The 17,294-nt window shown below is 48.7% G+C and overlaps 1 protein-coding gene across 1 annotated transcript; it reads left to right on the top strand.

Moving 5' to 3' along the window:
* Window positions 1-853: 853 nt before the first annotated feature.
* LOC149327452 (uncharacterized) lies at window positions 854-2,788 on the top strand. Its single transcript, XM_089564885.1, has 2 exons — window positions 854-876; window positions 2,437-2,788. The coding sequence occupies exons 1-2, from the start codon at window positions 854-856 to the stop codon at window positions 2,786-2,788; spliced, it is 375 nt and encodes a 124-aa protein (XP_089421011.1).
* The last annotated feature ends 14,506 nt before the right edge of the window (window positions 2,789-17,294 follow it).

Raw genomic sequence — 17,294 nt, forward strand, 5'->3', positions numbered from 1 at the left:
GGGGATAGTGTTACCGGTGAACTGGTTACGAAATCAGTGAACGACTCGTGAACGAAGAAGTGGCGGTGCGCTGGACGACGACGACGGTGACAGTGGGTAGCTGGGCCCTCGGAGTCTGAGCTGAGTGCTGGCCATCTCAGAGCAGCCGCCAATATAGACTTCCGCCGTAGCTTCCTCGTAACAATATGTATGCGTGAAGGGGTTTAAAAATTAATGTATCGTGTACTAGTGTTTTCATGCGAGCATTCGTAAATATAAAGAAATCTGAGTGGAGAGCTTCTCCGCTCATACCCGAGACCATCAGAAAGTAAAAACATTCACAGTTTGCTAACGAGGTTAATACCACGAAAATCGCGCGAGGTCCCGTTCATGGGAGTTACCCATGCAAGTCTGGCAGCGTGGTAAGAGTGTTCGAATGATAAAAACCTCGTGCTGCATACTTTTACGCTGTGCTCATGCAATTAAATTGGCGGCTTTTATATGCCGGACTCTCACTCTACTGTTCGCCCTGCCTACGTGATGTATAACTTCCCATTCCCCACTCCCCAACCCCGTTTCATCCCGGCCCCTCGGCCGCTCTTTTTGTATGGCTGGAGCAACGAATGAAGCTGATGCTTTGATTTATTTTCGGCGAAGGAAGGGTATTAATACCTAATTCAGGAGTACTTTTCTGCATCTTGTCAAGTTGGTTTACAGTATGCACAGCTAACACTCAAGGCTCATTTTAATCTTCGTTGCAATATGAGGCAACGAGGTTGTAGAAGTATCAAACGTTGTTTCCCTGTCTGAATAATATAATTATTAGTCCCACAGCGACTTTCTAGGTGCAACTGCCGATCTATTTCATGTTTCCATGCCGCCAACTCTGAACATCCGGTGCGATAGCTGAACCGAGGCGAGCACGGTGCGACGGGACCAGGCTAGCGCGAGTCATATGACGTCACGCACGCCTCCCGCCTGGGCGAGCAGCAACTGGTGCGCGCTCACAAAACCTACAAAATAACTTCATTGGCACAGAAGTACATTAAAATAAATACTGAAATTTTTGGCGATCACACCTTCATAATCCAGCTTCGTCGATTTTTCATAAAGTCGCAGTTTAATGCAGTATATCTTTAAAGGCGAGCCACAGGCAAGAATTAAAAATGCTATAGAACGCCTCTCCAAGATTAGCCTGACTGCTGCGGCACCACAGATTGCTGATGCAGGCAAACGAGAGAAAGATGGAGGCCAACATGCTCATGATCACCAGCTCAGCTCTCTGTATGCGTCAATGATCGGTGATGTGCATGCAGGTTACCAGCGGCGATTTGAGACTGCGTAATTATGGTTACTGCTCAGGTTAAGCCACATACGATTTGTCGGTGACTGCTGTATTCATTTATACAGATGTTTGCATGGTATGTGGTGTTTAACATCTTGAAGCTGCACATGGACAATGAGACGCCATAGTGGTAGGCTCTGTATTCGTTTAGACCACCAAGGGTTTTTAAGGCGCACTGACATCTCATCCTTGTACTTCGCCTGCACCGAAATGCATCCCGCATGGCTGCGTTTTGACCTCGCGTTCTGAGACTCGGAACCTGAACTCTGTACTCCCTTGCGCCATCGCGGCGGGTATACATATTGTTACGCGGCGGCCAGCCGAAGAATGAGGCGTGGTGAACGATGGCTATGAGATGGTTTAATGGCCGCTGGCCTAGCGCGAGCGCTCCGTCCCGCGCCACTGCCAGCTTCGTCTTCGTCACACTACCCGGGGCCTCCGAGCGATCGTCCCGATCGGTGACGAACAGACGGCGAAATGGCGATGGCCTTCAGTGAAGGATCGAACAATATGTAGAAGATGGTGCAGTGCTGGCGCCACGATGAGAAAGATGAGAGAATGAGTCCTGGTCCACGAAGCATCCGGGCCGTAGGGTGCCAGTAGCTGAAGGCCGAGGCCCTTGGACGCACCGAACGGCAGGGGCAGGAGGGCGGTGTCCTCGTGTGTGGGCAGGGTCTTGGGTCGGTCGGGTCTTGGGTCGGTTGGGTCTTGGGTCGTCGTGTCTTGTGGTCCGGGCGGGGGACGGGGCAGGAGTGAGCGTCGAGGGCGGTTCAGGTCGGTAGGGGCGAACCAGGTACTCACGGCCGGCGTCCACGGCAGGCGCAGGACGCCGAAGCTCCGTGACCAGGATGGCGATGAAGAGACCCCAGCACCTCACACCAAATGTAACGTGGCGGCCAGCTTCGTCTTCGTCACAATGTACTCAGAGTCTTAGTGGAATGGTTCCTCTTCGTTATTTACTCTATTTGCGTTGGATATACCTCCTAACAAAGTCTTGAGATGGGGAGAGCGCATAGAGCGATCATAGGTGCAGAGGTATGCGTTGCTCTGGTGAACACCGCATACTCTTGATGGCAATACACGTTGCCGCCATTCCTCCGTCCCTCGTGCAGGCAAGACGTCCTGTATGAGCCGTGGTACTTCGACGGCAAGAAGTGTGTCGCGTGGGGCTTTCCGCAAGGCACCTGCCTCTCGGCTGGCCACCGGGGCGTGTTCCACAGCTGGGACGAGTGCCACAGGCAATGCGGGCTGTATCCGGGCCCGGAGTGCGACGAGGCACCCCCGCCCGCCGAGACGTGCTCGCCGCGACAGCTGAGGCACCCGTACTTCGCAGACATGCAGTCCCACGGCGGTGCCCGCTGCGTCAACGGGTCCCAGCGAACGCTCCAGTCGCAGCGTTGCGTCATCGGCTCCAACCAGTTCTCCTCGATGTCGGCTTGCCGCAGGGCCTGCGTCAGGATCTAGGGGCCCGCCCCCAGGCGGCGGTCGCCCTAGCTCATCGTGCAAGCGGTGCCGCACAGTGTGCCTACATAAGTACGACGATAGTACATTTACAACAATAGTAAATTTATAACGCAGGTCACAGAGAAACACGGCACCTTCCTAAAGAGCGCACTAAATACGGTCAACAAATGTTACGCCATAGACTGCCATCTTTGTTAAACTCATTAGAAACTCAATAACCACCTACCTCTCCTTTTAATGGTCTCATTGTGGATTCCTTTTTTTGTTTTGTTTGCTTTGCTGTAGTATACATTGACGCCATGAATGCCTAACCAATTTTCTTTGCTTGTAGGTTGGTTGGTTGGTTTATGGGGTTTAACGTCCCAAAGCGACTAAGGCTATGAGAGACGCCGTAGTCGAGGGCTCCGGAATTGCTTGTAAGCAATTTTTTATACAAGTGAATTTCAAAGCTGTTTTATTTTGTATCATTTTATACTATACGCTTTCTGTAATTTAATTCCTTGCAGCATTCTATCGTTGATTTTTTTACTCCTATGTGTTTCTGTAAAAGAATGTTCACCAATTCTTTTTTTTCCATTCCTGTATCTTAGTGTTTACTTTATTGTTCATAGAGCCATTTCTGTAGGGGGCACAGATACCATCCAGCCGAATTCATTTGGCTTTCTGTCTGAACACTCGTGATCTGTACATGTATAGATTCAAATAAACTTGAATTGAAAAAATTTTGCATCATATCAGGAGAGTCCGTGTTATGCGTTATGCGGAAAAGCTATTCTAAAAAGAAAAGACAACGATGGGACGCGAGTTTTACGGGTCGTCGATTTCGTCTGCTGCCTCAATGGTTGTTCCGAGCGGTGCGGGGGCGCAGCTGGCGCTGCCCAATTTTGAAGAGAGATTTCACGAATACCGCATTGCTTTGGGTCCGGGAAATCACTGTTTTCAATACACGAAAAATAATAGTGATTAGCGGAAAGGAACGCGACTAAATGATTTTCATCTTCACTAGAAGTAGCCAGTAGATGAGTAAAAGAAGCGAAAAAGAGACATTAAAACAGTCGCATATGATGGCCAATTGTAATTATGGTTTCGGGAATATGAGAACGCACAGCAATATACTTGCAAAATAATCAGTGGCCATAATCTAATACTTTTCACGTAGGTATGCAAAAACCAATTTATTTATTGGTCACGCTGCGCGAATGGAAAGTCGCGGCCTACTAATAAACTGCTGCTGCACACTATTCTTTAAGTGGTGCCCGCCGCACTGAATCGAATGCGCGATCGCGATAGGTTAGCGAAGTCTCGCCTGGCGAATAGTTCACGTCTTTATAGTTTTGCGCCATCAGACTTTCGTCAGTATATGTACAGTCGCGGGTAAAAAAGATTAGCACACATGACGGAACTCCAGAGCGCCGGAATGACAACGTGTGGCGCTGCGGGTGGCGAAGAGGCTTGTAACGAGAGTGCCGGGCCGTTCCCATTCTACAGTATTAGCGGGGTTCAGCGGGCTGCCACGGACCAGCAAAATTACTGGCTAAAAGCAGCGCTATCAACTATTGCTCCCGCGAGTTCCTTTTGACAGACCATCGCGGACATAAAAAAAAAACAGTAAGAAAAAGAAGCCATCTTTGCTCATGATAACCAAGCCAAAATAAATGCCGCCTGCACAGTCACGTAGGGACGGCACTTCAACGCTCGGGCGGTGCACGCTTGATAAAGCTTACTTCCTGCCTTCCCCCCTAGGCTGCAGACATGGAAATGGCCCGTTAGTCAGGTCCGCGAACCGCAGCGCCGCTAGGTGAGATATTCCAATTCTGCTTGCCAGTGTTCTGTGCTAATATATTTTGCTCGCGACTGTACAACTGGCGCAAGCCACTTCTGTGGCCCCTTGTAAAGAAAGCAAAGCCATTGTTATATGCGTGAAGCTATGCGTCTGACGCGAAGTTATCTTCGTGCAGAAGAACCGGAGGCTAACATTACATGCAGACGCACAGAATTTGTGAAAAAAAATATTTAGAAAAGGAAGACGAGCAGTCCTTATAAAAATCACTGCATGGTGTACTGAACCTTGTGGGAGGGAGGGAGTGGAATTTTTATAGCCGGAAACCTTAGTGGCACGCCTGATTAGTGCCTACCATCTCGCCTGTCTCCAGCAGATCAGAAAGCACTGCTTTCGCCGTAAAATGCCATCAAGAGAACCATCTACTGAATTCTCTGCAGTGAAGGGCGAACTCGGAACATCGACGAAATAAGGAGCTGGTTCCCAAATAACAAAAAAAAATTGTTAATGAAAACAGTGTGTTTGAATGACCTGCCTGAAATGACTGTCCTTGTGCGACACCCTTCTTTCATACATTTGCTTGGACCCCCTCACATTCAATTTGCGGATGAATATGCGCAAAAAGCCTCTTTCCCAAGATAATTTTTTTTTCTTACATGGTTTACAATCCTTGCGTTGAGAAACATTTTGTCATCTTCTCTACCTTGTGCAGGACATGAGAAACCGGTTGCGATTTCTACTGTAAGGACAAAAAGTATTTACATATTCAACTTACCAAGATTTGTTTTACGTTTGTGGTTTTTCATATTAATGTCAAGTAAAAGAAATTAGTTTGAAGTGCGTATAGATGAAAGCGCTTCCTTTATTCGCTTAAAAAAATTCATACCCATAGGTGTCAAAATGGAGTTTACTTGGGGAGATAAATATGTTCTCCCAGTTTAACCGCGGCTGAAACAGGTCAAAACCGCGCGGACCCCACCCCGTAGTCGCGTACGCTCCCGTACGAGTCGATATGTTTTGCCGGGCTAGTAGCGTGTTCCACCAGGCATCGGGTCCAGAAGCACCTCCGCTGTGCCGACGGAGGAAGGAACGTGAGCCGGACACGGGGAGTAGAAGAAGTAAAAGAAAAACTGTATTCACATATTTACAAAGTTATTTACAAGCAAAGACAAACAGGGTAAAAGGTGAGAAGTCTCAGGGAAACGCTGAGGGAATCACTCCTCGATGAACGCGTCGAGCCCTTTAAGTAGTACCTCCTGTGGTCTTCCCGCCTTTTTCGACCAATCGCAGGGACTTCGTCCGGGTACTCCTTAAGGGCGTTCCCCGCTAAATGGTCTTCCTCGGCTGAGCCACTTGAGTAAAGTTTCCTGGAAGTCTCTCTTCCGGCCAGGGGGATCCCATATCTTGTTTCAAGGAATCGCCCCACAGGCGAACACCTGCAGCGGCGTCACCCCGCTTCATCGTCTTCCTTGGCTGAGGCACTTGGATACCGGGAAGTGTCCTTTCCGGCCAGGTGGTTCCCATATCTTGTTTCAAGGAAACGCCCCAAAGGCCAACACCTGCAGCGGCGTCACCCGCGCAGTTGACAAAAGAGCGAGGCGCGGTAAAATGGCAGACGCTCGTCTCAGCACGTGGTAGCAGGCGTTGAGTCATGTCACCCTGGCGGATGCACACACAAAGTCGCAGGGTCAATACTGCTGCGTTGGGTGCTGTTTAAGGGGAAGTCGGGAAAAACACGTCGAGGCAGTTAGGCAGAAGTGGAGGTACGTGGAATCCAGGAGTCGTATGCGTCCCTCGTGTTCGGGTCCACCTTTCTTTTCAGGAGGTCGCATGGGAGCGCATGCACGGAGAACCACCACTTTAGCAGAACCCCACACTGCTTCTGGGAAAGGTGTGTGTGGATACAGATGTGACGGGAACACACAAAGAGAGTTAGGGGGGGGGGGGGGTAGAGTCACAACAGCGTACGGCGGGCCTTTCTCTGCGGCAACAAAGGAACGACACACTGGCTGACACAAACAAGGCATTTATTGCTAGAACAACAATAACGCCGGCTAGCAACAAAATACACTAAGGAATTTAGGACATCCGACTCACCAGCACGGTTACGAGCAAATATTAAGGCGGAAGCCTTTAATGTCGCATCGTTGTAAGCAGCAGTTGTCGACAGAAAATGTCACGCTTTTCAATTGGTGGAAACGGTCGTGACGTCACAGTGCGCGAATTTCAAACGCGGCCAATTGTACTTTGGCTAGTAACCATGCAACCAATTGAAGGGATCGTATAGTGATGCTCCAAGTAAGTGGGACTGAGCTTAGTTAATTGCTTAATTACCCAATTAGCCTAATTAGCTTTACTAGTCAGGCCATATAAATAAATAAAACCGATTAAGAAATTGGTCGAGCTCAGGAATCGAACCCCGGTCTTCGGCGTGAGAGACGAGCATCTATCCACTCCGCCATGCCAGCTCGATGGTTTGGAATGAACAAAGGCGCGTCTAGTGAATACGGTGTCTTCACTCACTCTCATCCTCCTCCATTCCCTTCCGGCGAGGTTTAATTTCCTTTCCTCAAAAACCAATTTACGGACGAGCGAGGCGTAGAACCGAATGGGCGATGGCGTTCTATGGACTCCTTGGCAGCGTTGCAAGACGCTGTCGCGTTCCACTCTTAGGGGCGAAGCTTAACATCTTAACCACACATCAGTGACCACACTTTAGGTCAAAAAAGTGCCCCCCCCCCCCGCCCCTGAATTTTGTGACACAGTTACTGCGTAATTTCCTTTCCTCAAATACAATTTTCATTTTCTTCATTACGGCTCCTCTCTATCTATCTTCTTTCACTCCCACTTCCTCCCTTCCTCTACGGTGCGGTTCAGGTGTCCACCGAGATGACAGAGAATTACTGCGCCATTTCCTTTCCTCAAAAAGCGTTGCGTTCAAAGGGCAAGGCATCGCGCCGAACGGGTGGTGGCGTTCCGTGGACTCCCTGGCAGCGCTACAACGCGCTGTCGCGTTCCACTCCAAAGGCGAAGCTTAAGCGTCATTAATTAGCAGTTAATTAGTATTCAGGCATTAATCAGTAATTAACCATTAATTAGTGATTTGTCATCACTTGGTAATTAGTACTCAATTACATGTGACGCCACCAGTGCCACAGAAACAGCGAAGGTGGTGCGGAAAACGCTTCCGCCTCTACCCACTTTAGACAGTCAAAGTACCCCCTGAATTTTCACCCACGGTAGAGCAAAGGAAAACTCAGAGGCCGGACGGGGCGGGCTGACGAAGCATGTTCCGTAAGGACGCACACGCCGACGAAGAGCGGAGCCGCGCGCGACATGTCCGCGGGCTTTCCTGGTGCCGAGCAGAAGCGGACCGGGTCTCCCCCGCGCGCGCGCAGCAGACACGCCATCCGTGGCGCTAGTGGATGGATGGATGGATGGATAGGAGCGCCCCCTTTGAAACGGGGTGGTGGCAATTGCCACCATGCTCAGCTTTTCTTTATTTATTATTTTTTTGTTTACTGTGTTGCCAATTCTCATTAAGATTCTCCATCACCTTTGCCTACGGTTTCCTACTATTCTAACCTTATGCCACATCTCTGCTTTTCAGCCACCAATCCTCCAATCGCTTTTTGCTGACTTCCACTGCAGATTTATTTACATGACCATTGTTATCTTTAAACCCTAGGGCCTCAGAAAGAGTGACTGTGCCTGCATCGACATCCGGATGGATACCATTACATTTGATTATGAGGTGTTCAATTGTTTCCACAGATCTACCACACACTGCACATGTGTCATCTTCTTCGTTAAATTTCTTTTTGTAGCTGCGCGTTCTAAGACACCCTGATCTAGCTTCAAAAAGTAGGGCACTGCCTCTTGAGTTATCATAGAAAAATTCTTTCCTGATCTGCCTTTTCCAGAATCGATATAGTTCTACACTATGTTTCTTTTCCATTGAATTCATCCAATTTTTAACTTCCGCGTTTTTGACCTGTCGTTTAATGCTCTTTCTTTCTCCGTCCTCATGACCGGCATACTTACTGGTTAGTTTTCTAGTTCTTTTCCGCCACTGTGGGTCAACGTTCTTTCTGCATAAATATTTAAATACCTTAGCTGCCCATCTGTTATCGTCCAATTTCCTCAGGCGTTCTTCATATAGTATTTTACTCTTAGCTTCCCGCGCCTCGAACGATGCCCAGCCCATATCCCCGTGTACTGCCTCGTTTGTGGTTTTGCCGTGGGCACCTAGTGCTAATCTTCCAACAGCTCTCTGATTTACGTCTAATCTCGACTGAACTTCTGCCCTTAAGCACAGAACCGCATTGCCGAAAGTAAGTCCCGGCACCATTATTCCTTTCCAAATACCTCGTAGTACTTCATATTTGTTGAACCCCCATAATGCCCTATGTTTCATTACCCCGGCGTCTCTTCGTCCTTTTGCCCTAAGAGCCTGTTCATGCTTTTCCGTGTATATCTGCCCTTCGTTTAGCCATATCCCGTGGTATTTGTATTCGGCCACTTTGGGTATTTCGTGGCCTTGTATTGTAAGCACCTGATCAGTTGTATCGTTAAAAATCATCACACCTGTGCCGCCGCGACGCGAGCGCCCTCCCCTGTTAGATAAAGTAACACAACTGAGGAGGGTGCAGTGCGGGGAAGCTAAACACAGAGAACGAGTTGAAGGTGAATTGCGGGAAGCGAGTGTAAGGGGACGCGTGTGTCCCCACATCCCTCAAAGCTTAAATAGACCTACGTGCCTGCAAGTACATACTATAGAGGAGTCTCCTGGTCTTCATGCACTTGAGGCAGGTCTTGCAGCGGAGGTCACGGCGACAGCGTGCAAGCAGTCTTCCGCGGTATTCCGAAGGCGGCACTACGATGGGACCAAGTTGGGCTGCCAGATGTGGGGTTCTTCTGAGTGAGATAAATATGTTCTCCCCGTTTAACCGCGCCTGACAAATTTCAAAACCGGCGGACCACACCCCGTGGTCGCGTACGCTACCAAGCGCACGCCGACCACGGCAGGCCTTGCTCTGAGGGAACAAAGGAACGACACACTGGCTGACTCAAGCAAGGCATTTATTGCTACAACAATAACGCCAGCTAGCAACAAAATACGCTGCGGAATCGAGGACGTCAGACTCACCAGCACGGTTACGAGCGAATGTTCGCCCACGCAAGGGCAAGGGAAAAATCCGAGGCCCGACGGGACGGGCTGGCGGGAACATGCTTGCACAGAAGTTCGCCTGCCGGCGAGAGCGGAGCCTTGCGCTAAACGTCCGAGCGTTACCCAGGTGCCGAGCAGAATGGGACCGGCTCTTCCCCGCGCGCGCGCAGCAAACATGCCATCCGTGGCGCTCGTGGCGCTGCGATGCCAGCGCCCACCCCTGTTAGTTAAAGTAACAGAACTAAGCTGGTGCATTGCGGGGAAGCTAACAACAGGAAACGAGTTGAGGGTGCATTGCGGGAATGCGAACCAGAGGGGACGAGCGCGTCCCCACACTATCAACCAATATCCGTTACTAGTTTTCCTTGAAAATTCTTTGAACATATTATCGCATGTAACCTTATGGCACACCGTCAATCAATTAACTTGTATCCTCAATAGCACGGTTTTAGGAAACTATATTCATGTGAAACACAACCAGCTAACTTTACTCATGATCTATTGGAGCACATGGACGACCATTGCTAGATTGCTTCTCGAGATTTTTGGAAGGCGTTTGATCATGTGCCTTATAATCACTTGCTGCTAAAATTGTCCGGCCTTGGTTTAACAAAAAACTGTTGTCATGGTTAGAGCACTACTTGAAAGGACGTGTTCAGATCACATGAGCTAGCAATTATACATCTCTCTCGAGTGTGACATCCGGTGTCCCACAGGGTGCCGTGTTGTACCCATACTGTTCCTAGTTACATCAGTGATTTGGCTTCCAACATCAAGCCTAAACTGAGATTGTTCGCCGACGATTGCGTCGTATACCGCGATAACTAACCAAGACGACACGTGCACCCTCCAATAAGACCTAAACTCTGTTTCACTTTGGTGTGAAACATAGTTCGCGCCTTTAAACACAACCGAATGTAATTTCATGGCATTTCCCCGCCTTCGCAACTAGTTTAAGACCACCTACTACCTCAATTCTACTTCCATTGCCTATGCATCATCACACAAATATATTTTCCTGCACATGACACCTTCGCTGTCATGGATTACACATACTGAAACCATTTGCTCCGAAGCCTCACGCGTTCTTGGCTACATACGGCGTAGTCTCATCGAATAACCCCAGATGTTAAAAAAGAGCATATCTCACGTTCGTCAGACCAAAGCTTGAATACGCGTAAGCCATCTGGAACCCGTCACAGTCGTACTCGCCCCACACCTCGAAGACATTCAAAATCGCGCAGCACGATTCATCACCGCGAACTATTCAAGACATTCCAGCCTCACCTCAATGAAAAAAGACCTCAACTTGCCGTCCCTCGCATCACGCCTCATTATATCTCGTTTGTGCCCTCTTCACACATTTTATTGTTACCCACGGTCATGACATGAGCTACTAACAACACCACTAAGATTTTCCCAATTAAGCCACAGCCAGGCTCTAGACCGAATTTCTACCCGCACCCTTGCAATGAGTAGCTCATTTTTCCCTCATGCGATAGTCTCATGGAGCTCGCTTTCCCGGAAACATAGTCAAGTGCACAGATACAATTTAATTCCGTAATAATCTAAACCTTCAGCCATCCTGAATATACTGCACTCTTTGTATATTTTATTACTTTGATTATTTGCATTTCGGCGCCTTAGTGTAATTTTTCTCTAGTTTGTTTTGCTTGTTTTCTGTTACTCCATTGAGATGTTTTTCTGCACTATGTACTCTATTTTTTGTTTTCCTTGCTCTTGCTTGCTTCCGTTGCATTTCCTACCTTTCTCTTGACTTTTTTTTCAGGTTCAAGAAATATACATCATGTTAATTCTCCTCCGCTTATGAAATGCCCTCAGGCCCTTAAGGAGAAAATAAAAGAAATGAAATGAAATGCTGGCCATGTACGTAGACGTTGAGCAGCGATCTTGGGACGATATCTTTCCATATATTACATTCGCGTATAACACGGCTCAACAGGAAACCACGCGGAGGACGCCCTTTTGTCTGTTGTACGACCACCAAGTGTCGACTATGTTGGAAGCAATGCTGCCCTTCGAAGGCCATGACCCCGACGATGGCGCCGAGGTTTATACGCTACGCGCAGACGCTTGACAACTTGTGAGAGTGCGCAACCTGAACCAACAAGACCGTGACGACCGACTTTACAACTGCCGCCACAGACTGGTGACGTTCGCCCCGGACGACAAAGTGTGGGTTTGGACCCCAATTCGACGCCGCGGTCTTTCCGAAAAACTGCTAAAGCAGTATTTCGTCCCCTACACAGTTATCCGGCAGCTAGGCGACTTAACCTATGAAGTTCTTCCGGATGGCGCTTCCCGGACTACTCGCGGTCAGCAGAGAGCAGAGATTTTTTATCTCGCGCTGATTAAGCCCTAATTTTCACGATACATTTAGTGGCTATGTGCCGTGCGTTCCTAAGTCTTCTTTTTATTTTTTTCTTTCTCCCTATTTTCTGCTTTGAGCATAGGGCTGATGCTCTTTCCGAGAGGGAGGGTAATGCTGCGTCAACAACAATAGCCGCTCTGCGGCTGTTCGGCACGCAGCTCGTGCGCCACGCTGCTCGCTTCTCAAGTAGAAAATGACATTCGGCCCTGGCCGTCTCGGTGCATTGTCGCATCTTCTCGGTTTTGGAGTTCCTCTGCCGTCTAGACGCGAGCTACCAGCACGAACTGCAATGTGACAATACGTATGTCAATATACCTTCACTACTCAATCGAAAAATGCTACAAATACTTTCTGTGGTTTCAAAAAATTATCTGGAATGTTCTTTACCAAGAACTATAAAGAAAATCTTTTTCATTAATGAAAAACTTTCGTGTTTTCGCTCCAGAAAAGTGCTGCACAGCTGCAGACTATACAAAAAGGCAGCAGCAAAACTTTACTAGTACAGAAAAATACTACAAGGCAACCGAAAAACCGGTCTTTATCAGAAGACTACATAACATTTTGTCCTATTCTTCCCGCGGCTCTCACATTTTTTCCACTGGGTATTTAGGGAAGTAGGGGTTAAGTGAGTAGCAAAGCTCATATCAGTGACCAAAGAGTGCACGCGTATGACTGTATGCGTATGTAACGTGACGTTCTTTTGTCCTGTGATCGGGTATCATTAGTAGAAGAAATGATTCGGTAGGATGCTAGTATGATAATAAATTAGAGTTGGTGACCGGACCCATAAACACTGTCATTACGTACTCTTCATGGCGGAGCTTAATTGTCTCCAAATGTTTGCCCCAGTTAGTCCGGCAGACTCTAACTTAGAACTTATCTGATTCTTTGAATTGAATACGTTTTTGCTTGCTAGGTGCTCAGTCTTGACGAGGTTGCTTTGACATTTTGAGAGGTCTTCAAGCGTACAGAATTCCTCCGCGAGTTTGGTTTCGTTTTACAGTAAATTTTATTGAATGTGACGACCAAACGTTGAATTGACTTATTTTTTGGCTTTTGGTTATGTAATCTAGAAGAGTGCGGTGAGGGGCTAGTTGGTACGACATTATGAGAACAAAAGGTATGAGAAGGTATGAGAAGGTAACAAAAGGTATGCGAACAAGAGAGGGTCACCGGAAAATTCGGCGTTGAGGTCATTTTTTCTGCACTTTCCAAGTTGTCGCGTTTGTGCAGTTTGGCGAGAAAAGATAAGCAAAAGAAGGTTGTATGTGGCATTAACCACAGGAATAAGTTCGTACAGTGCACATGCAATGTAACTTATAAGATTCCCCTGAGTTGTGGTAGGGTCTACATAGGGCAAACTGGCCGCTGCGTCAACATTAGATTATTAGAGCATGCAAATTACTTAGATGATTCAAGGGGGCAGCATCTGCCTAAGCATTGTCACACTTGCAAGCATGATGACAAAGATTGCAATCCGCTTTTCGATAGGACTAAGATTATCGGACGTTCGAGGGATAAGAAAAAACGGGAAATTATCGAGGCCTTGGAAATCGCGAGATTAGGGCCTGACAAGTGTGTTAGCGATGCTTCAGTACACCTGTACCGCAAGGAGGTCGAGTTCCTTGATTCCACGAGATGAGTGTGGCTTTTGTTTTTGTGGTTGGTGCGCATGCGCTTAGCTGCTGAAGGAAAGAGGAGTTGGTGGAATAAATCAGTTGTCAGTCTACGTTTGTTCCTTGTGGTTCTCTTTCTCTTGCCCCGTCCTTTTGCGCAGTTATTTTTTGTTCTCATAATTTTGCGTATGTGATTTGTACTCTCTGCTGCGTATTCCAATTCTCAACGAAAGCTGCGCTCTTTTGTTACAATTCCGCGGTCCGTTCCGGCCTTGATGGCCTCACGTTCTAATTTCAGTTCCTCGTTCAGCTGTTTGAAAGCCTGCACCAGTTTATTGGTCGTTGCACAGAGTAATGCAAAACCTGAAGCCAAACATTGTGGGAGCAGTGGCACCAAAAAAAAAAATTTACGTCTTAGCTGAATAACACAATGAATGTAGTAACCTGGAATATGCGGAAGAAAGAGCGGCCTCCGGCGCTCAATGCTTTCACTAAAGACTAGTGCTTCGTAACAGATTCCTGCCAGCGTTTATAGGTTTGTAGTCCTCATTTCATATAATACCTGGAGTCAGTGATTACAAAAGACATTTTGGCAGATCGAAATGCACTAAGACTAGGCTACAGGACATAGGAGGCGTGTGGTAATATCGGTCAAAAAATGTATGCTTTCCGATAGGCTAGCTGTCGAGTGGAAGGATGTTGTCACAAGCTGCGTCACTTGTAGAGCGAAAGTTACGGGATCTCCCCGCTCCTCCGAGCATGCTTTAACATGACTCTCCGGGGCAGCGACCGGCCAGCGGGCGTCCTTGACGATGGGGCGCCGCTCAACCCGGCGAGGAGATAAAAAATTGACTGTGGCTTAGCTTGGTTAAGCCCGGTAATTGCGAAACCAATATCCGTACCTACGCCATAGTTCAGCTGGTAGTGTAGCTGGTGTTGGTGCTTGTGATTAGACTTGTGGCGATGCATCGGTTATTCAATCCAATCCAATACAATACAATGCAATACAATGTAATCTAATCTATTCTAATCCAATCCAATCCAGTCCAGTACAATCCAGTCCAGTCAGGCCGCCGTTCATGTGCACCGCCGTCGCACACGGACGGCGCGAGATGGCGAAGCAATGTTAAGCCGGTGGTGGTTGGCACAGCTACTGCTTTCTAGCGACGTGAGTCGAGCCTAATATCTTCAGCGTAACGCCACAATCGCGCTCCTAGCGGAGAGCGCAGGAGTTAGGCGCCGGTGGTGGCACCGCCGCGGCTTGCGACGGCTCAAGTCGGTCGCCCTTCACTTCGGCGTGACGTCACAACACCTGTTGCGCTCCTAGCGGAGAGCGCAGGAGTTAGGCGCCGGTGGTGACACCGCCGCGGCTTGCGACGGCGCGAGTAGGTCGTCCTTCTCTTCGGCGTGATGTCACACATGACGTCACACAGAGGTCAACTAAATGTCAGTGGTGGCACCGCCGCGCCACGGCAAAGGCTTAAAGTGCAAGTAGTAAAGCTTTCGCTTTAAAAGGCAGACCGCAGCCCGCCCTCACCAGTGCGCTCTGGGGAGATGCAGTCTCTCGGCCCACTCGCGCGGCCGTTCGCTCGGGGAAAGTGTTATTTTTTTTTTCTTCACCGAGCCGGCGATCAACTCCTCGTTCTTTCTCATCTGGCACGACCGCCGCCATTGAACTCTGCAACTACGACGCTACATCCAACAAGAAAGTCGTGAGAACTATTTTTTTTTTGCAAAAGACTGCCGGTTAATTGAACATTGTTTACGCCATTTGTTTACACCTTGATCTGGCTTAGTATTTTACGTTTTGTTCTGTGCAACTCTTGCCCCTACTTACTATATCTGTTATATTTACTTCGCTATCGTTGTCTTCTGCTTTTATCGCGGTGTTTGTTCATTATTGGGTTTTTTGTTTGTTTGTTCGATTATTATGCAGTGATTTGGACTACCAGCTATAAATATCCAATTGTTTGAAAGAATAGTGACCTTCTTGTGAACGTATTCCTCAATCCCACACAGACACACGTGCTTCACGGGTTGACCGGCCTAACTTTTAACTGTGTGCTCAAACTTCATACAGGGACGACGGGTAACAGAAAGGGGATCCCGCGCCTCTGTTGACCGTAAAGGCGGGGTTGGCTGAAAATCTTAAATCAGAACTGGAACATACAACGATAATCGAGGAGTTATGAACACTCTGTAAAGACGAAGACGAGCATTCTGTGCAGCGATGGCACTGCCGCCGCTGCACAGAATGTCAGAGAGGCAGGTCAAAACGTGCTTCAGTCGGGAGAGGTGAGTGTCAAAGTCAGGCGAAAACACGACGATATCGTCGAGGCAACAGAGGCAGGTCTTCCACTTCAGCCCACGCAGAATGGTATCCATCATCCGCTCAAAGGTGGCAGGAGCATTACAAAGGCCGAAAGGCATCACAGTAAATTCATATAGGCCGTCAGGGGTTACAAAGGCTGTTTTGGGGCGATCGGCCTCTTCCATGGGTACCTGCCAGTACCCGGAGCGTAAATCCAAAGAAGAAAATATTTCGGCACCTTGCAAGCAGTCTAGCGCATCATCGATTCGTGGCAGGGGATATACGTCCTTGCGCGTGATCTTGTTAAGGCGGCGGTAGTCTACACAGAAACGGATGGAGCCGTCTTTCTTTTTGACAAGCACAACTGGCGAAGCCCAAGGACTGCTTGAGGGCTGAATGACGCCGCTCTTGAGCATTTGGTCGACTTGATCTTCAATGACTTGGCGCTCGGTTGTCGACACACGATAGGGGCGCTGCCGTAGAGGAGCGTGGGCACCTGTGTCGATGCGATGTGTGACAGTCGAGGTTTGGCCAAGGGAGCTGTGATGGCAGTCGAAGGAGGCGCTGAACTGGTGGAGCAAGTGGAGAAGCTGATTGCGCTGCGGCGGAGGAAGATCTGCGTCGATGGAGCGGAGAAAAAGTTTTGTAGAGGAAGGAGTGGGCGTAGAAGACGGTGGGCTGAGCGCAGTGAGATTGATGTGCGATGTTTCGTCAGTCTCCTCACGGGTTATAATAGACGCGATGGGTTGGACACTGCCGACACATTCGCCACGGCGCAAAGCACTAGGGCAGGAGAACGGGTTACAGACCCACAGTACGGATAGGCCAGGAGAAATAGTCAGAACGGCGTAGGGCAGGGGAAGACACTTTCGGCGGATAAAAGTATGAGCGGGCGTGAAAAGTACAGTCTCATCACGGAGAGGGTCACAACAGAGGCGCACAAGGACGGAAGAGCACGGAGGCAGGTCGATGTCTTCGGCGACGAGGGCTTTAATACATGGCGACGAGAGAGCAGCGTCCGGCAGCGATTGGGGAAAGACTTCCGACTTCAGCGCGAGCGCAATCTATGACCGCAGCATGAGGAGACAGGAAATCCCAGCCCAAAATAACATCGTGGGCACAAAACGGCAGGACGACGAACTCGATCGTATGTAGGACGTCGTGAATCAAAACTCGTGCTGTGCAAGCTGCTGACGGCTTGATGTACTGAGCGCTGGCCGTGCGCAGCGAGAGACCG

Source organism: Amblyomma mixtum, chromosome 10 (assembly GCF_055824585.1).
Source record: "Amblyomma mixtum isolate Tamu chromosome 10, ASM5582458v1, whole genome shotgun sequence".
Lineage (NCBI taxonomy): Eukaryota > Metazoa > Arthropoda > Arachnida > Ixodida > Ixodidae > Amblyomma > Amblyomma mixtum.